This window comes from Mytilus edulis, chromosome 7, assembly GCF_963676685.1.
Source record: "Mytilus edulis chromosome 7, xbMytEdul2.2, whole genome shotgun sequence".
NCBI classification, from domain to species: Eukaryota; Metazoa; Mollusca; class Bivalvia; order Mytilida; family Mytilidae; genus Mytilus; species Mytilus edulis.
The window spans coordinates 77,643,652-77,665,914 of NC_092350.1; the positions used below are offsets into that span (position 1 = coordinate 77,643,652).

Sequence of the window (22,263 nt, forward strand, 5' to 3'; positions counted from 1 at the left end):
ATGACCATAAGTTTTATTGCTGACTTATTTACAAGAAAAAATTCAAATGATAAAAGCCCTGTTGTAATGATTGGTATAATTATCGTAATAATCGGAATGTGGTATTTATAAATTGTATGAATAACATATATACATGATTGAGGCTTCTTATTCATGTGAACCAAACCGTAAACTAACATACAATAGTTTCTCAGGTTGGTTTGTGTTTAAATGCAAAATTAGGACTTGAGAAAGTCTTTGTGACTGATTTATTTATACATTTTGGACTTATTTTGGGTTGTTTATCTTCATACATGTATATATTAATAACAAGTGTAGAACATGATTTCTGGAACAGTACAAGTAATTAACTCCCACAATGGACTTGGTCATACAACAGAGGCTAGTTGACATCTGGTGGGTGATCTTAGTCATGTGCAAGTATTTTGACAATGATTCAATTTTTGTGTTGAACCACTTTAATTTACCTGGCAGGAATACACATTTCATTTTGATAAAATAGGTAGGTATAATTTCACATGAAAAAACTAATTAAGATTTTATTACCTGTATGAATAGATGCCATAAATTATGCAAACACATGTACTTTCTGTCATTGCTGTCAAATTTAATTGCACATTTTTATCAGAACAAGTTAATTAAGTGTACTAATCATTTATGGTGTGTATCAGAGAAAAGATAACTTATGCAGACACAGGTTTTCTGATGATTTAATGTAACCACAACAATAGGAAGGGAATGGATAACTTGTCTGTTAGACATTAAAGGACAAAATAGGAATACACATTGAAATTTGATTTCAATTTTATTAAATATTTTGAACCATATAAAGGTAGAAACTTGAGAAGGATGACTGAAAGTCAAACTGGAAAAAGTGGAGGGTTCAGAGATGAACATCAGAAGTAAACGCAGGTTTTTCTTTAATAATAATTAATCAGATAAAGGACTTACATTATCTACATAGATGAAATGTAGCAAGATCATATGGAAATAAAATTAATTTATACCACTCACAAACTTTGACAAGTACAGGTATATTATTGTGTTTGGTTTTTGGATTTAATAGTGTTGTAAATTTACTGATTCACAGCTTTAATAGTAGTTTTCAACTGAAATACTTTCAGGGTATTGGTTTTATTCATTGTTGGAAGTTTTGATAAATTTAATTTAAAGAGTTATGCTCCATGGAAATATGAATTTATATGAAAAATTGCATCGTTTGCACTCTCATGTGTTCAATTCGTTCTAGTTCTTTTATGAAACTTATATCATAGGTTTGTACAAGCAATGTCTTGGACAAGTTTCAAAATCAGTGCCACTCAATGATGACAAGAGTTATGCTATAGAGCTAAGAAGTATTAGTTATATTGAAAATTGCTTCCCCATTTCCATTCTCAATTTTATTAATGCTCTCATGTTTACAATTCTTGATAAAATTTTATGAAACATATATACCACCAGTTTATATTAGTAATGTCTTGAACAAATACGATGATTAAGTGAAGCCCTTTGGAAAAATTAATTCTGAAAGAAAATTGCATTGCATTTTTGTTCTATTGTCTTCATTTCTATAAGATAATTAAAAATTGTTTGAAAAAACAAAAATAGTTAGTTTAAATTGTTCTTTTATAGATGAAATATGAGTAACACAGGGGAAATCAGAATGGTTCTTTAATTGTTCTTGTACAGCTCTCAATTATATCACAATAGGTCTCTACTGTCAAAATAAGGAAGTGAGTGACTTATAAGGCTTTGTAAACTTGGTAATTTTTTAAAGAGAGTGGGAAGGTCTTGTACCAAAATGAATCACCATCCCAATGTTCCAAAACAGCATGCGGAAAATATTGGGAACATGCTTTGGTATATTATTATCAATAAAAGTTAAACTTTATATACAAGTTCAATTCCTAAGCATGTTAAAACTTCCATATCAGTACTTCACACAGGCAAATCTGTCAGATTAATCAAAAACTTGATAAAGCAGTCTGGAGAGGGAATTCTTTGATTTGTTTTAATCTTTAAAGTGTTTGTATGACAAAATAAACAAATTATAAAAAAAAAGATTCTTTTTGTGTGACATCTGAAGTATTTATTGAAGGAATTTTTTTTATTTAATAATCTACAATATTTTAATGAAATATGAAATATTATCAACATTTTTATATCATTTTTATTTTACAAATTACTTATATCAAATGCATTGGACCAAAGTAAAAAAAAAAAAAAATTAATGCAAAGTTTTTTAGTCATATTGTATATTCCCCAAAATACTTCAGATAATTCAAATCATGAAAATCATGTGTATTAATTCAAGTAGAATTGTCTAATTAATTACTAGTACATCTAAAACATTAGGTCTACTCCTTCTTCCTATATATCCTATCTTATATTAATGCTACAACCTCAAAACTAGGCTTCCAATGTCTCTACAAAACAAAGGAAAATATATTTTAGCATATTTTAACTTCTGATATTGATTATATATATAAATGCAAAATTGGGAAAATTATGATTGCATGAAAACAAGGATTGACTGTACAAATCCTTGCATGAAGGTTGGTATGAGTTTGGAGTTGTCAACCCTTTAAGTAGCATGGAGTTTTGATATCTATATGCAGTTGGCTTACAACTCAGTTGTTAGATTAATCAAATCTTTAAGCAGAATTATTGTGTATTAAAAAGTTGACATTGAAATGCTATAAAATATAGAAAATGTGTTGAAAGGAAAACATATGTTTGTAATGGACACATATTACCTCAAGGTCACAAGGAAATTTTATATGACACCTTATGTATGTATTGTCATTTGACTATAAATGTGTCTTTAAAGGAATAAAAGTTATTAAACTGTCATCTAACTTTTTATATACATTCGATCAGGAAATTGATTTTTTCAAAAGCTGGCATTTTGAATGGTATTTTCTTTTATTTTATAATTTTCAGATCATTTTAAAGGATTATTAAAATGAAGAAACAAAGAACAGGAAATACATGACTTTCAAGGTAATTTAAATAAAATAATTAAATACTTAAGAATGACCCTGTGTGTTTATATAAGGGTTTGTATACTATATTAGGATCTATCACTCAATGTGGCTGCATTAAAGAAAAGAAAAAGCAGTGTTAGAATGCCTACCAAATATTTAATTACATTTATATATTTAACCTAGAAAACAAGAATGTGCCTTAAGGTTATTTTTTATTTTGATTTTTCGACAGAGTTGCTGAACTAATCAGTATAGATCAAATTTGTGACCTAAAATGATTAATGATATAAAATAAACTTGGTTGTGATCCTTCAGGCCAAAATATGGACATTTTTCAATGTACTAAGGTTGGGAAATTATGGATTTTAACTCAAATACTGTGTAAAAGTGTAAGTAGTGAATGTTATTATAATAATGTTACTAATATATTGTATGTGACAATTCACTATTTTATTCTGATTAAAAAAAAAATAACACAATAACTTTATCAAAAAGGAATGTTATCTTAGGAAAGGTTAAAAATCCATAACCACAAAGCACAGATTAAGTCCGAATTTTGGTGGTGTCATGTCTACAGTTCTAAAGTTATGCCCCTTTACGTATGGAAAACAATGCTGAATTTTTTGTTTCTGTTCTTTTACTTTAGTTTGCATCAATCAAATGTTATACAATTACTGTCTTTTGATGAGGTAAATATGCGGTTTTATTGACTTTTGAAAAAAATGATATTCACTGAGGCCGACGGCCGAAGTGAATATCAGTTTTTCAAAAGTCAATTAAACCCTATATTTACCGAAACAAAAGACAGTAATTGTTTTATTTCATATTCGGAGGAAAGGAAATGAATTTGATGACAAACATATACCAAAACAAATTTTACAGGAAACATTTTACCATAACGTAGCATGTAAAAGCGCGTGACGTTTAGCGCAGTTAATAACACTTTCTCAGGTGAATAACACTTTCTCAGGTGAATATGCTTTTGTATTCAAAATCCAATTCATATAGAGAAACCTGCTAAAATAATACCAATATGGAATAATATGAAATATTTACACATTGCTCATTTCCATAAAAATTCAGATCATTTACAAATTTGGGCAGTGTCACTTTTTATGTTTTTGAGTTATCTAATGTTCTTTATAAGGTTGTATGCAAGCGGGGGCATCATCTGTATCCATGGGGACACATTCCTTATTTATTGTTTTGTTATTGTTCCTTATTTGATTTTCCACACATTCAATTATTCATTCATGCAACAATTCTCTTTAAGACAAAATATGTGAAACCTTTAACAGTTTTACAGGCTGTTGCAACAACAATGATCTGGAAGGGTAGTTTTCTGCTAGTTTATATGGGTTAAAAGAGGAACTTAGTAAAGTTCTTAATTTGTAGAAACTACCTGCCATTTGTACATGTAACATATGTAGAAATTTAAATTATATTAAAATAGTTAGGGAAAATCACTTTAACATGTTGAATGCAGTAAAGTTTGTGAAATACATGTATAAGAATGTATTATTCATGAAGCATGCTTAGTTTTCTTTAAAAATATAAATAATAGATATACATTTCATATTTAACCACACCTAAATATGCATATTAGAATACAAGTTTTTGCTGGAATAAAAATACACAAAAACAAAACTTGTTTATCCCTTAAAACTGTTACAGTTATAAACATTTCAAAAGGGTTTCAGTATAAAATTTCATGCTACTATTTTGCAAAAAAAGATGACCTAGCTAGCTGATAAAACATAATGTAATAAATTATTTCATAACTGTTGCAAAAAATGACATAAGATATTATATACCTGTGTTATTTTTATCCAGTTGTCTTGTAATCTGACCATATGTGTGTGGCAAACATGTGTTTTTTAGAGGATTCTTAACATTGCTTTGTACATTTGTATACGAGGAGTTTAGTCAACAATGATATAAGCAATAAAAACATAAATGTGTAAGTTGAAAGAATTTTTTTTTAGATTTGGGAACAAAAATATACTTTTGTATGAAGATAAATGTGTTTCTTGATTATTGTAACATTGTGAAGTTATAATTTAAAAATTGTTCATATGGACTTAGTTTGTACACTAAGGATTGACTCACAGTTCAAACTATCTTACTGACCAGCTGCTTGTATAAAAACATGATGGCTCCTAAAAAAACCAAGTTGAAGGGTTGCTTGCCATTCTATGAACACATTGTAGTTATGTGATTATATCAGTGTAAGGGGGTCTTGCCATTCTATTAACACATTTTAGTTATGTGATTATATCAGTGTAAGGAGGTCTTGCCATTCTATTAAAACATTGTAGTTATGTGATTATATCAGTGTAAGGAGGTCATGCATTCTATGAACACATTGTAGTATGTGATTATATCAGTGTTAGGAGGTCTTGCCATTCTATTAACACATTGTAGTTATGTGATTATATCAGTGTAAGGAGGTCTTGCCATTCTATTAACACATTGTAGTTATGTGATTATATCAGTGTAAGTAGGTCTTGCCATTCTATGAACACATTGTAGTTATGTGATTATATCAGTGTTTAAAAGGAGGTCTTGCCATTCTATTAACACATTGTAGTTATGTGATTATATCAGTGTAAGGAGGTCTTGCCATTCTATTAACACATTGTAGTTATGTGATTATATCAGTGTAAGGAGGTCTTGCCATTCTATGGACACATTGTAGTTATGTGATTATATCAGTGTAAGGAGGTCTTGCCATTCTATGAACACATTGTAGTTATGTGATTACATCAGTGTTAGGAGGTCTTGCCATTCTATGAACACATTGTAGTTATGTGATTACATCAGTGTTAGGAGGTCTTGCCATTCTATGAACACATTGTAGTAATGTGATCATATCAGTGTAAGGGATCTTGCCATTCTATTAACACATTGTAGTTATGTGATTATATCAGTGTAAGGAGGTCTTGCCATTCTATTAACACATTGTAGTTATGTGATTATATCAGTGTAAGGGATCTTGCCATTCTATTAACACATTGTAGTTATGTGATTATATCAGTGTAAAGAGGTCTTGCCATTCTATTAACACATTGTAGTTATGTGATTATATCAGTGTAAGGGGGTCTTGCCATTTTATTAACACATTGTAGTTATGTGATCATATCAGTGTAAGGAGGTCTAGCCATTCTATGAACACATTGTAGTTATGTGATCATATCAGTGTAAGGAGGTCTAGCCATTCTATGAACACATTCTAGTTATGTGATTATATCAGTGTAAGGAGGTCTTGCCATTCTATGAACACATTGTAGTTATGTGATTATATCAGTGTAAGGAGGTCTTGCCATTCTATGAACACATTCTAGTTATGTGATTATATCAGTGTAAGGAGGTCTTGCCATTCTATGAACACATTGTAGTTATGTGATTATATCAGTGTAAGGGATCTTGCCATTCTATTAACACATTGTAGTTATGTGATTATATCGGTGTTAAGAGGTCTTGCCATTCTATTAACACATTGTAGTTATGTGATTATATCAGTGTAAGGAGGTCTTGCCATTCTATTAACACATTGTAGTTATGTGATTATATCAGTGTTAGGAGGTCTTGCCATTCTATGAACACATTATAGTTATGTGATTATATCAGTGTAAGATGGTCTTGTCATTCTATTAACACATTGTAGTTATGTGATTATATAAGTGTAAGGAGGTCTTGCCATTCTATCAACACATTGTAGTTATGTGATTATATCAGTGTAAGGGGGTCTTGCCATTCTATTAACACATTGTAGTTATGTGATTATATCAGTGTAAGGAGGTCTTGCCATTCTATTAACACATTGTAGTTATGTGATTATATCAGTGTAAGGGATCTTGCCATTCTATTAACACATTGTAGTTATGTGATTATATCAGTGTAAGGAGGTCTTGCCATTCTATGGACACATTGTAGTTATGTGATTATAATGGTGTAAGGGGGTCTTGCCATTCTATGAACACATTGCAGTTTATTATATCAGTGTAAGGAGGTCTTGCCATTCTATGAACACATTATAGCTATGTGATGATATTAGTTTTTGTGTTGTTCACCATTGTATTAATTAACTTATTCTAGTTATGTGATGATATAAGTTTTACAGTTGTTCATCATTCTATGGACACCTGATTTCTGTTCTGTGCTGGCAGTTTTAAAGTTATTTGCAATTCTAAGGAAAATTAACATTCTGTTAATGCATTTGTACTCTTATGTAAAAAAAGGAAAACTTTTGTTCATAAAACATTTGTTGTCATGTAGTTAACTTTTTAACTTAAGTTGATCATGCATAACATGTCTGGGTCAGATGATTTAATAAGAGATGAAATTTGATTCTATCATAGTATAAAAATTATCTATGCAAATTTATGAAATGTATATATTTATGTTGCTTGGTAATATTGAAAGATAATGTGAAAATAGTCAAGAATATATATAGTGGATAACTTTTCCATTTAAAATGTCTGGAATTTTTTTTAGCTACACCATGTAAACAGGCAGAATGTATGAAACATTTTATGGGTAAAAACAAACTATTTGTTTCTTTGACACATTCCCCATTTCCATTCTCAATTTTATTTTTATCCATAAAAAGAGAAGGGCCTAGAGTGAGTAAATTTCCCTGTTAATTTTCTGAAAACAAATAATATTCATTCTAAAAGGAGTCAAATAAAGTTATCAAATTTTTTATTCAGGACTTCAAAAATTGGTCCTTTAATGATGTTTTTGTCAACCGAAGACATTTGGTTTCCAGACAATAACTTGAGAGTAAGTTTATGGATCTCTTTGAAATTGTACCACAATTACGGTTCTATACCACAAAAGGAAGATTGCGATTGATTTTTTTGGATTGACCCAAACTGTTTAGAAATATGGGACAATTAAGGAGCCAAAAACAAGGATTTTCTGGTTTTCCAGACAATAACTTAAATTGACTACAGAGACTTATAAACTTAACAGTTGCTCAATCGCCCAATCTACTAGGTTTTCGGACAAGTATATTTATCATCCTGATCGCCCAGTTGGCGACAAATAATATTTTGCATTTAATTCCATGTCTATATCCTTTCCCCTACAATATAAACAAAAATATGGGTACGTAAAAACTGTTCCCAAACGGAAACCCGTTAAATTGAAGCGGAAAAATAGAACGAAGGATTTCAGGGAACCAGTCAGGTCATCTTAATAACCAAAACCCAGTCCGACAACTAATATATAAAAAGAAGATGTGATATAATGTCCACATATTTATCATGTTTATAGATTGGTTACAAACCCAACAAGAAAGTTACGTAATGGAAATCTAGGCAATTCCCTCACGGTAATCATGATGCAAAAATACAAATCTTAGGAAGTTAGTTACATAATTGAAAAGATTTACCTGTATTATTTGTCTGCCTTTCACTACAGTGAAAACTGTTTAGAGAGTACTATAAATTCTTCATTTGGTCTCTTATGAGAAGTTGTCTCATTGGCAGATATCTTCTTTTTTATATCTTTATCTGCCTCTTTTTACAGTGTAAACTAATTTGAGGGTAGAATAAAGTCTAAAGACTTATATGCCACTTGTTACAGTGTAAACTATCATAATTTTTTTTTATCTGCCTCTTGTTACAGTGTAAACTAACTTGATGGGATTTTTTTCTGAAACAAGTGCTTTTGACCATCCACAAGAACTTGCTGTCATCCAATGTTCAGTACTTCAGTACTTTTGATTAAAAGTGTGTTCTTGTTTGTTGTCATATAAACTTGAGCATTGGGTTGCTGTTTTACTCATAATCACCTTCATTTATTCATGCATTATATATGTAATTACAAAACCTGATTGTTATAAGTTATATTCCTGCATACAAAGGTCTACAAAGACATAATTAAGTCATGATCAGACAGTGAGTGTGCGATGAAAAAAAAACTTTGAACCAACTTATTATATAAGCATGAACAACTTTGAATTAAAACTTTATTAATGTGTAACTTAAAAAGATTTTTCAAATATTGTATCTTAAACAGAATTACATTGATATTGCCTTTCAAGAGGAAGTTTTTCACAAATATTATTTTAACTTCCTTGCTATAATAAAACATTCTCACCTGGCTTTATACAATTGCACTGTTATAGAATAACCTAAATTACAGCAAAATTTTATATATATGAATTACTGACATTTTTGTAATTTTCCTTGATGCAAAATGAAATGGTAATACTTCTGCACATACCAGGGAGAATAGGTATGTTTTGTTAAGTTTTGTTTTTAAACTGTAATTTTGTTGACCTTAATTATTTGTTCACAGTTGTTGTCTTAATCTCGGAACTTTTGCCATTTCTGTACATGCAATGAAATTTATAAGTCATTATGTTACACATATTTTATAGGTGTATTGAATATTTGATTGCAACTGGTCATAATGGTTTAATTTTAAAAAGATCTGTTGAAACTGAGATTGTTGAGGGGAATCTCAAGAGTTATAACTAGATTTTCATCTATAATGGTTTACCAGTATTTTACAAATTGTGACTTGATTGGAGAGTTGTCTCATTGGCACTCATACTATTCTTATATCTATCGAAATGGGAACTTTTGGAAGAAGGTGGATTTGGATTAGTCAGAAAAATATTAACCTAGACATTCTAGATAATGTAACAACCTGCCTTACCACTGGCGGATCTAGAATTTTTCATAAGAGGGGGCCCACTCTAGTCACGCTTCAGTGATTCCCTATATAAGAAACCAAATTTTTTCCCCATGAAAGGGGGCCAGGCACCCCCCTCCTTTTCCCCTGAATCTGCCTCTGCTTACACCAAGATGTGTTAAAAAAAATGAATACTACAATGTATGTGTTTATCATACTTTTCAATAACATATAGTCAAATAGCTGAAAAATCAGATGCCAAAATTATTGAAAATACATATCATTCTGCATTGACAATAAATAATATTGTAGTGTTTATTAAATACACCAATACAGGCTTAATCAGTATGTTGTTATGGCCAATTTTATGTTAATGTATTTATTTTATCTTTTCTTGTGGTCACTTAAAGTTGAGTTAAACAGGTTATTTAAGGTCCTACATATGTTTATTAAAGGTTGTGGACTTAAGTTTCATAATAGTTACACTTTTGACCTTTTCCAAAGGAAATAAGTCCCTGTTTATTTCATTTAAATTGATTAAATTTCAAACTCAGAAATAATGTAAATATAAAGTAGTTTGCACACAAAATGTAGATTTCATGGCATGAAAAAATCTTGTAAGTTTTGTTGTTATAAAGTGGTAATAAAATAAGGAGTAAAATGAGTTAAAACAGTTGATTTGTCACATTTTTGCCAAAAGTAACAAAAAAGGATATAAATATTAATGTAACAAATGTAGATCATTGTATGGAAGGAGATAAAACAGTAAAGAATTGTTAGATATGGGTTATGATTAAATTCAGCATTTAATATTTTAATCACCTTCCAATTGTGTATCCAACAAAAAGCTGATGTCCTGATCATCTGATTAATTTTTTTTTGTCGTTTAAATGGTTATAAACTGATATTAAAGTGTCAGAATATTGGCCACAGAATGAGATCATGACACTCAGTTGACAGTCAACTGATCTATAATAATGTGATTTGTGGAGACAGACTTCCACAGCATACTAGTCGGTTGGTCTTCTGTTCACAGTCAACTGATCTATAATAATGTGATTTGTGGAGACAGACTTCCACAGCATTTTAGTCGGTTGGTCTTCTGTTCACCGTGAGTCAACTGATTTATTATAATGTGATTTGTGGAGACAGACCTCCACAGCATTCTAAACGCTCCATATCAAATTGTTTTCACGTCGAGTGCCTTGCAAGAAACAAGTTCTGTTTTCCTGATCAATGTTTCTTATTTATTTGTCTTTTGTTCATTGATTGCCCTTCTGTATTCTGTTAGTGTTGCATTCCTTTTGTAATTTAGTAATTTTGTTATTAACTTGATCATAAGTTTAAAAAACAGAAGCAAACCCCAGACTTCAACTATGTGAATTACATTTTTGCTTTATCATGCATATTGGTCTATTGATGTTGTCCCTAAAAACTTAAGTCTTACACTGAATATATACATTTTGCTTTGAGAACAAAAATAAGAAAGGGTCTGGGGAACACCCAGAAAGCATGATTTTGCATTATTTCTTCTAAAGCTTCTTGTGCCTTCAGTGGCTCCAAAACCCTTAAAAAAAAATTTCCTCGCTCCGCTCCGCTTACCATGTTTGCCAATACTTTTAAAATAGGGTAGATACAATCAATCTTTAATATAGTGTATGGAAGCAATACATGTATATGCAGTTGGGAATATAGAAGATTCATTTCTGCAGAGGATGATGATTAATTCTGATTAAATGGTACATGATGACTTAACTATACATGTATCATTTATAATTTATAAACAAATAATTTAAAAATTGTATGTTTTCGAATATTTTAAATATTGTTGTGAAAATAAATAATCAGTCCCTTAATGCTTTAATGAAAATGAAAAATCTTGCTTGAATAGTGCAGAAAATAGATAACATGTCATCTTAGTTAACCGATCCAAAAAAAATCCTCCTGCCTGGGATTGCAGATTGGATGTCTTTGTAACAAAATATCAAAATCATAACAATAACTTTGTAGGAGTCGGTCTAGACAAAAAAACTGTGAAAAGTAAATATAATTACATTCTGTGTAAACATAAACTTCAGACTTACACATTGATTATTGATATACTACTACTATTGTTCTTAGTCCAAGGTAAAGAAACATATAGATACATGTATATTTTTAATCAATATAAAACAACAGAAAATGAAACAGTTATTGAAAAATATTTGTTGTAATAATTATCAAGAGTTTACTATTTATGGAGACAAAAGTTCACAAAAGTGTCATTGGCCATAACTTATATATGGACTGTTGTTTGATGACAAAGGAATGTTATGTAAGAGATATAATACACTGTGTAGACAAAATACTAAAAACTAAATGAATTATGACACTAAGTTGTAATTATATTCTGTTATAACCATACAGGATTTCTAAAATAGCAGTCATTTCAATGTGGAGGTTCAAAAGTAACATGACATTTGTGTAGGTAATTACCTATGTTGTTATCAGGTGAATTAAGGTAATGAAATGATTTTAACAGATTTCTACTTAACATATATATCTAAATTTAGCCAACTTGGCCACAATCATCATTGGGGTATCTTATTTGAAAAATGTGTCTGCCAACCAACATGACCGACATGGCTAAAAATAGAAAATAAGGGTAAAATGCAAGTTTGTGTATTTTCTTAACAAACTTTAGAATTTTTCAATCAAGATAACAAAAGACACCTCACTAACTACGACTAAATCTTTCTGTGTATTCAGAATGTAAAACAATCTTATACTCTTATGCTTTTTTTTCCTTTCACTATTTCAGTAAAATTAGGAAATAGTATACTTCTATAATTATTCACTATGAAATATTCACAGTTAGGTTACATATGTCTTAAGCTAATTACAGAATTTCTCACTTTTTAGAATTTGATATATAAACTTAAATTAACAATTATATGAAACTATCATGATGATAGTTATAGATACACACAATTAAGTCTTAATTATGAATTATCTGTAATTTTACCTCTGTAACCTGTAAAATGAATGCCTGCAAATGTAATCAAAAGTTGCTCACAAACGTAAAAAAATGTATTCCCCCAAAAGTGTGCAAATGTAATGCGCTTGTAATACTAGTATATTAACATTTGAGCTAGGATATGGGCTTGAGTGGACAGTCATTCTCTGGAATCAAAGAATCAAAGAAATATATTTTTGGTACTTGATTTGTACATAAAAATAGTCAAAATATTTAGAATCAGCGAGGCATATTTTTGTTGCTTATAGTTGCAGTTAAAAGGCAACCTTTTGATTATTTTCTACTGAACTGATTTTAACATTTGACAGTTTGACAGATGTTTTGCTCCATTGCATGTGAACTGTGATGAGATTTGACAAGGTGATTGAATGTCACCCCTAACATTTGCTGTATAAAGAAAACCACAGCAAAATGTGCATGTACATGTAACATTGTTACCATGATTAATTGAATCATTTATGTATAATTTAATCTAATTATGATAAATATCATTGTTTATATGCACCAATTTTGACATCAAATAAATATCTTAATTGTTACATGTACTGGATACTACTAACAGTCTTAATGATTTGTTAAAACATTAATGGCTTTTGTGCTAATTAGTAGTGACCTGGGGTATTGTAGACATCTGCAGTTCACATGAGGTGGGGTATTGTAGACATCTGCAGTTCACATGAGGTGGGGTATTGAAGACATCTACAGTTCACATGACCTGGGGTATTGTAGACATCTACAGTTCACATGAGGTGGGGTATTGTAGACATCTACAGTTCACATGACCTGGGGTATTGTAGACATCTACAGTTCACATGACCTGGGGTATTGTAGACATCTACAGTTCACATGACCTGGGGTATTGTAGACATCTACAGTTCACATGAGGTGGGGTATTGTAGACATCTACAGTTCACATCGACCTGGGGTATTGTAGACATCTACAGTTCACATGACCTGGGGTATTGTAGACATCTACAGTTCACATGAGGTGGGGTTTTGTAGACATCTACAGTTCACATGAGGTGGGGTTTTGTAGACATCTACAGTTCACATGAGGTGGAGTTTTGTAGACATCTACAGTTCACACGAGGTGGGGTATTGTAGACATCTACAGTTCACACGAGGTGGGGTATTGTAGACATCTACAGTTCACACGAGGTGGGGTATTGTAGACATTTACAGTTCACACGAGGTGGGGTATTGTAGACATCTACAGTTCACATGAGGTGGGGTTTTGTAGACATCTACAGTTCACAATTATACAGTTCACGTGACGTGGGGTTTTGTAGACATCTACAGTTCACATTTATACAGTTCATGTGACGTGGGGTATTGTAGACATCTACAGTTCACAATTATACAGTTCATGTGACGTGGGGTTTTGTAGACATCTACAGTTCACATTTATACAGTTCATGTGACGTGGGGTATTGTAGAATCTACAGTTCACAATTATACAGTTCACGTGACATGGGGTTTTGTAGACATCTACAGTTTGCATTTATACAGTTCACGTGACGTGGGGTATTGTAGACATCGGCAGTTCAAATTTATACAGTTCATATTATGATATTAAATGACAGATCCTTTAACTATAGATAGTGATCATTGAAATGTTTAAATAGGCTTGTAGGCTATTTAATACTAGTATGGATTTCAAGGGTAGATAATAAAATGTTCTTTATAAAGTTTAAAGTACCGTATTTAGTGAAAAAAAAAGACTTTTTGGTAGAAGGATATAATATATTTATATATGATGTTATGACATGGAATACTGTTTCAGTATTTTGAAACAAACCTTTAGGTATATATTGAATAAATAAAAAACAATGTTTTCTTTGAAACTTTTTCTATCTTCAATTATCCAACTGTTTAAAGAGATGATGAAGGTTTGTAAATGAATAGCCTGATGCAAAATCATGAGCTTGTAACCTAAAGGTTTGTGAATGAATAGCCAGAGTGATTCAAAATCACGAGCTTGTAACCTAAAGGTTATGACAATCAGTTAATACCATTTCTAGAGATTTCCCCGAAAAAGGTAGCCGGTATATTTAAACATTAGTTTCTTTGGGAATATACTTTGAAGTCAAGTATAATTATTCAAACTAATAAATGTTGTGTGATATACTGTAATGATCTTATAATATGGTGCCCTTCTCATAGTAACTGTCAAATTCATTTTTGTGTTGTCATTTCCTTGTCATTTGCATTTTGTCAAATAATAATTACATAATTTTACACTATTATGAGATAAAAGGTTGTAAGGTCAAAAGTTAACTTGTGATTAGGATAGAATTTTAGATAATGAAGGAAGTTTATATTGAGCAGAAATCTAGGGATAAGATAAAAGATATACTAAAACTAGAGTTGTTCAAGTTTTATTGTTGTTATACTATGGAATGATATTAGGAACATTTCCTTGTGAGTATGCCTATTTTAAATAAAAAAATAAATTCAGAATATTATAAAATGTTGTTTAATCTGTTTTAATACCTATTCAGTACAAAACATGTGGTTGTTTTGTACAATGAAAAAATAAGAAGTTTAATTGTTTAAATTCCATTTAAGAAATAATGTTCTCAAAATGTTGAACAATTATTTGTAGAAATTGTAAAATGTGAGATATTCTTCACACACAAATTTTGGAATACTTGATTTGTTATTTATATACTTATATATTTCTCACCACAAACAATTATCATATCATTTATCTATGTTCTTAAAAATTGTTTTCATGAATATTTATTGATGAAATTGATAAACAGTACAACAAGCATTATAAGGAATGTTATTTTGTGTCCAGTTATCAGTCAAAAACAAAAGTCAAGTGGGTAGAAATGTCTGTGGCAACAAAATAGTGGAATGCCCTCATGGTCATCTGATGTCAAAATTGTTATTTATGACATATGGTAGCAAATTAAAAATAATAATTCACCAAAACAATTAGACTTTTGTTTGTTTCAGCCTGCAATATTTGATTTGTGTATCAGGAGTTTGATTTTCTCTATGTAGGGCCTATTTAGCATAGCTTACATATATATCTATATGTAAAAAAGAAGATGTGGTATGATTGTCAATGAGACAACTGTCCACAAGAGACCAAAATTAACAACTATAGGTCACCGTACAGCCTTCAACAATGAGCAAAGTCCATACCGCATAGTCCGCTATAAAAGGCCCAACTAAGACAATGTAAAACAATTCAAACGAGAAAACTAACGGCCTTATTTATATAAAAAAATTTGTAAGGGTTCCGCAAAAACCAGTATCTCGCCTACTTTTGCTGTAAATCGCAGGCTCAACAAAAATGAGGAAAAAAAATCAATAAAAATATTCCTCTTGATACAACCTTTTGATTGTAAGAAGCTTCTGTCCAAATTTGGTAAAAATCCAGCATAGTTTATGAATCTTATAAATGTTTTAAAAACTTTAACTGCAGTCTTTCCACGTATGTAATGTTAACTGGATGAAAATCTAAGTCCATTTAAAAGTAAAATACGGAAAAAGTGGATTTATTTTTTTTACAAAATTTACTTCTGGATACTATCTAATGATTATAAATAAGCTTCTGTCCAATTTGGTACAAACCCAGGATAGTTTAAGAAAGTTATTAAAATTTTAAAAACTTTAACCACAGAGTGAATGTAATGTTTCCCTGCAGAAAAACTAAGTCCATTTAAAAGTAAAATATGGAAAAAATGGATTTATTTTTTTACAAAATTTACTTCTGGATACTATCTTATGATCATAAACAAGCTTCTGTCCAAGTTTGGTAGAAATCCAGTATAGTTTAAGAAAGTTATTAAAATTTCAAAAACTTTAACCACAGAGTGAATATTTGTGGACGTCGCCGCCGATGACACCGACGACAACGGAATGTAGGATCGCTTAGTCTCGCTTTTTCAACTAAAGTCGAAGCCCCTCGACAAAAATGAACGAAAAACAAATATGTACCACATAAACAAACGACAACCACTGAATTACAGACTTGGGACAGGCACATACATAAATAATGTGGTGAGGTTAAACATGTTAGCGGGATCCCAACCCTCCCCTAACCTGGGACAGTGGTATAACAGTACAACATAAGAACCAAATATAAAATTCAGTTGAAAAAGGCTTAACTCATTAGATGGACAAAAATACAAGTGGACGTGGCCGGGTACTTGTACATCCCGACAACAAAAAGAAACTACAGATCTGAGAGTACTCTCAGTTATCTGACTTAGTTGTACATACAGTTGGAGTGGTGCTCCTCTATCTAATCTTTAGTTGTACATACAGTCGGAGTGGTGTTCCTCTATCTAATCTTAGTGCTACATACAGTCGGAGTGGTGTTCCTCAATCTAATCTTAGTTGTACATACAGTTAGAGTGGTGCTCCTCTATCTAATCTTAGTTGTACATACAGTCGGAGTGGTGTTTCTCTTTCTTTCAGGAGGGGTTTTAATTGTTTCTTATGGTCAGGAGGGATTTTAATTGTTTCTTATGGTCAGGAGGGGGTTTTAATTGTTACGTACATATCTAGTTAAGTCATAGTTTTCTATTTATTCTTGATTGGCAGTCTGTTTTAGACATGCTTAGAATATTGTCTGTTTATTCATGATAAATACACAAAATATATATATTATAATATGTAAGGTATTTGACATTGAAAGTAGGTAACTTTATATGAACAGATAAAATAACTATCGTATTGTCAATTGTTTGGGGTAGACATTTAAAACCTGTATGTTTTCTTTATTCTAGATAATCAAGGCAGAGTTATGTTAACTGAGTAAAACAGTTTGGGACATTAAAGCTATGGAAACATCATATTCCAGAAAACTGTACAAGGAATTATTGCAGAAGGAATTACTTGTTTCGATACAATATAACTATCCCTGATTATACAATTTACATAATTGGTGTGTTTTTATTAACTGTTGTTTTAACACCTGTAACTTTAAGTAACATAGGCTTTTTTAAACATTCTTTTTATTTCTTAAAATGGAGTTAAAAGTGAGAGTGGATGGTATTCCCAGAATTGTATGTGGTGTTACTGAAAATACAACTTGTCAGGACATTGTCATAGCACTAGCTCATGCTATGGGAAGAACCGGAACATTCACATTGATTGAAAAGTGGAGGGACAGTGAGCGCCCTCTTAACAAAGCAGAATTCCCGGTGAAGGTTTTGCAAAAATGGGGAGAGTATGCTAATGAAGTGCAGCTACTTCTTCAGCAATCTGATCAGACTAAAAAGGATTTACAAAAGGACCAGGTGAAATCCAAAGAAAACTTTCAACATCATTTTACCCCACCGGTTCAAAAGGATGGACCAGTTCGTAGATCATTAACATTTAGTGGTGCACATAATGTTACAAACCCATCTGTCAAACGGAAAAACGAACAACAGAAACATTCATGTAAGCTTCAAAACATTTCAGAGAAGGAGAATATCGGTGATATTTCATTGACACAGAGCTCCCCAACTGACAGATTTATGAATTCATCAAAACAGAGAGTAGATAGACAACCCCCATTGATACTTAACCCACCTCCCCCAGCGCCTCACCAGGCAAGTCATCACCCATACAGCCAAGTTAGAAATATTTCGAGGAATCAAAATGTGTCAGAGCCTCAGATTGCACAGCATCATTACCCTCCTTCTCACCCACATATACCTCAGGAGGAGACAACTCATTATGCAAATCAGCACAAGTTTGATTATTTAGATCGATCTGCTAATCATACACATCAGCATGCTCATCATGGAGAGAAAAACGACATATCAGGAAAGCACAAACATCTTAATGGAGAATTAGAGAAATCTGCTAATCAAGGACCACATCAAATCAAATACTCACCAGTGCACACACGCACAGGAAGTAGTCCTGCAAGAAATTCTCCTAATAAAACAGCTTCGCCTGTTTCACCAACAGACTCAAGGGGACAAAGTCCAAGTCTTTCATTGTATAATAGAAATAGACAATCAGCATTTTCACCAGTTATTCCTCGTCAAAAATCTCCTATTAGTCCAAAAGCTTTAGTTAATGGAGACTTAGATTTTCGTGTATATAGCCCAGAACAGGAAAGTTCTGATGTCGTAGAATATGATTTAGATAGCAATTTCCCTGACTTGTACTCTGGTAAAAAAAAGGATCAAGTGCTTGAAGAATACTATATGCCTGGGGGGAAACTTGCAAGTTCCCCAATTAAGGAAGTTTGTCAAGTTGATTCAGAGTTTGTCAAAATGCAAGAGCTTGTGACGAGACAACAAGAGCGAATTAAACATCAGGAATCACAGCTTGAAGTGATAGATTCAGGTATTCAATAATTAATAGATTCAATTGTGCAAGTCAGTTATATACTGTAGATACATTAATTTTCATGGGGTTAAAATTTCGTGGTTTTTGTCAAGCCTGCAACTTTTGTTGCAGAAAGCTCAACATAGGGATAGTGATCCGGCGGCAGCGGCGGTGTTAGCTCACTTCTTAAAAGCTATATATTTTAGAAGGTGGAAGACCTGGATACTTCATATTTTGTATATAGATGCCTCATGTTACGAAGTTTCCGTCAGTCACATGTCCATTGTCCTTGACCTCATTTTCATGGTTCAGTGACCACTTGAAAAAAAAGTTCAGATTTTCTGTAATGTTAAATTCTCTCTTACTATAAGTAATAGGATAACTATATTTAGTATGTGCGTACCTTGCAAGGTCCTTATGCCCGTCAGACAGTTTTCACTCGACCTCGACCTCATTTCATGGATCAGTGAACAAGGTTAAGTTTTGGTGGTCAAGTCCATATCTCAAATACTATAAGCAATAGGTCTAGTATATTCGGTGTATGGTAGGACTGTAAGGTGTACATGTCCAACTGGCAGGTGTCATCTGACCTTGACCTCATTTTCATGGTTCAGTGGTTATAGTTAAGTTTTTGTGTTTTGGTCTGTTTTTCTCATACTTTATGCAATAGGTTTACTATATTTGTTGTATGGAATGATTGTTAGGTGTACATGTCTAGCAGGAAGATGTCATCTGACCTTGACCTCATTTTCATGGTTCATTGGTCAAAGTTAAGTTTTTGAGTTTTTGTCTTTTTATCTAATACTATATGTCATAGATCAACTATATTTGGTGTATGGAAATATTTTATGATCTATATGTCAGTCGTGCAGGTTTTATTTGACCTTGACCTGGTTTTCACGGTTCATTGCTCAGTGTTAAGTTTTTGTGTTTTGGTCTATTTTCTAAAACTATAAGCAATAGGTCAGCTATATTTGTTGTATGGAAGCATTGTTAGCTGTACATGTCTGCCTGGCATATGGTTCATCTGACCTTGACCTCATTTTCATGGTTCATTGATTAATGTTTAGTTTTCTTGGTTAATGTTAAGTTTATGTGACAGTCGTAATAAAGCTTTATATTTAGGAGTATCAACATAATATCAATGATTAGTAAAGAAGGCGAGACATTTCAGTGTGCACTCTTGTGTCTCTATATATGATTTTATGGGGGATTTAATTTCATGGTTTCAAGTAAATGGAAGTGATATTATATGTAGGTTAAATTTCGTGGATACATTCTTTCCACCAAATAAACAAAATTAAATCCTCCACAAAAATGTCTTGCTATACTGAGTATTATGGTATACACTCAATAACTACTTTATATGTTCAAATCAGTTATTAGATACAGGTACGGACTTATTACTAAAATTCATGTGTACAAATAAAAAAGAAGATGTGGTATAATTGCCAATGATACAACTTTCCACAAGAGACCAAATTGACACAGAAATTAACAACTATAGGTCACTCACGGTACAGCCTTCAACAATGAGCAAAGCCCATACTGCATAATCAGCTTTAACAGCCTTTGAAATGACTCAAACAAGAAAACTAACGGCCTTATTTATATAAAAAGAGGAATGAAAAACAAAATTGTAACACATAAACAAACGACAACCCCTGAATTACAGGCTACTGACTTGGGACAGGCACATACATACATAATGTGGTGAGGTTAAACATGTTCCATTCATCAATTCAAGTAAACAATAATTACTGAAGTCATGTGCAGTAACAAATCAGTTATAGATTCATATGGTCAAAGAAAATATATGACAAAAAACTTTGGCTTACTGTGATATAAAAACACTGTAATTTCAGGACAAGAATAGACAGATAATTATAATGACTTACAGTAATGAATGTATCTGTATGCAAGACATAGATATTACTATGACCAAAAATGTTTAATACTTAATGGCCAATTAGCATCATTGATGACCCCCAAAAAAAAGATTTTTTTGGTTTCAGGACAGTAATAAGAGTATAAGTCTGGATCTCCATGAAATTTTACAACAAGGTTCCATACCAAAAAAGGAAGGTTGGGATTGATCTTGGGTATTATGGCTCTGACCATTTTGGAAAAATGGGTCAAAAAACAATACTTTTCTAATACATTGTATACATTGCTCATTTCTTGGTAACCGCAAGTGGTCTAAGTAGTTATTTCTGTCAACACTGAGGTTGTGAGTTCGAACTGCTCATTTGGATGCACTCAATTCCAATCTTAATTGACTAGGATTGTTTTATTCAAAATTTTAGATCTACATTTGATTAAAAAATTGATTATAAGATATAACAACAACATATAAAAAAAAATCATGTGCACATGTTATTACTGTATGCATGGTTTATCAACCCTCAATTTTTAGAGTGCAGCAAAGATCAGTTTCTTTTTATTTACAGAAATAACAACGTTAGAGAATAAAGATGTAGAGCAGGCAAATGAACTGATACAGATTGCTGAAGACAAAAATAAACTGGAACAAAAGAGAAAACAGTTTGAAACTGAACTTTCGAAATTAGAATCTACAAAATGGGTAGACTTAGTACAAGCTGAGAGACAAGCAGAAGCAAAAATTAGAAGTGAAATTTTAGAATTTAAATCTCAGACTACAAAAGTGGGGTCAGAATTAAAGAATTTGCAAAATAAATTAAATTCCCTTGAAAAAGACATTGAAAATGAGAAAAATGAATTGAAAGAAGAGAAGGAAAAACAAGAATTAGAAGAAAAACAATTAAAAGAGGAAGTAGAGAAAGTAAAAGTTGAAATAAAAACCTTGTCAGATACAGGGGAGGCAGATCAAATATTGATGGTCAAAATTGAAAATGATCTGAAAGAATTGAGTGAAGAGTTGGATAGAAAAAAGGAAGATGTAGTACAATTAGAGAAAAAACTGAAAGATGTCAACATGAGAGAATTTAAACAAGTCACACCAATGGGGAGTGATAAAGGGAAACCATCTGACAGTGGAGAGGGTAATAAATTAAATGATATTCATTTGAACTTGTTTTTTTTACAGAACATAAACTTTTTCCAGGTATTTACCAGGGTTGTACCTAGAAAATAATACAACTAAAGGATGTCAAAAAAAAAATTGCGAAACAAAATTTTTAACCAATTATAATTTATTACATTTTCCCCATTATTTTTTGCTTGAAGATTTCTGTGCAGTAAAAAAGAGTGGACTTAATGAAATAGTTAGTTGACTTCTTACTATTATTCTTAATCTACAAAACATTGAAATATATGAAACTGTCAATTGCCCATTAATTGATG

The 22,263-nt window shown here is 31.5% G+C and overlaps 1 protein-coding gene across 6 annotated transcripts in view; it reads left to right on the top strand.

The window, feature by feature from the left end:
- LOC139482274 (calponin homology domain-containing protein DDB_G0272472-like) overlaps nucleotides 1-22,263 on the top strand; it is a 48,361-nt gene that overhangs the window by 17,535 nt on the left and 8,563 nt on the right. For 3 of the 6 annotated variants that reach the window (XR_011654818.1, XM_071266067.1, XM_071266071.1), the window contains exons 3-5: nucleotides 2,944-3,003; nucleotides 17,400-18,957; nucleotides 21,390-21,962. Coding sequence is in view for 5 of the 6 variants with exons in the window: in XM_071266067.1 (XP_071122168.1) it covers nucleotides 17,640-18,957; nucleotides 21,390-21,962 (1,891 nt within the window). In the remaining variant the exon portion in view is untranslated. Of the gene's footprint in view, nucleotides 1-158; nucleotides 503-2,943; nucleotides 3,004-14,936; nucleotides 15,073-17,399; nucleotides 18,958-21,389; nucleotides 21,963-22,263 lie in introns of those variants that run through there. The other 3 variants (XM_071266068.1, XM_071266070.1, XM_071266069.1) reach the window with 3 other exon arrangements.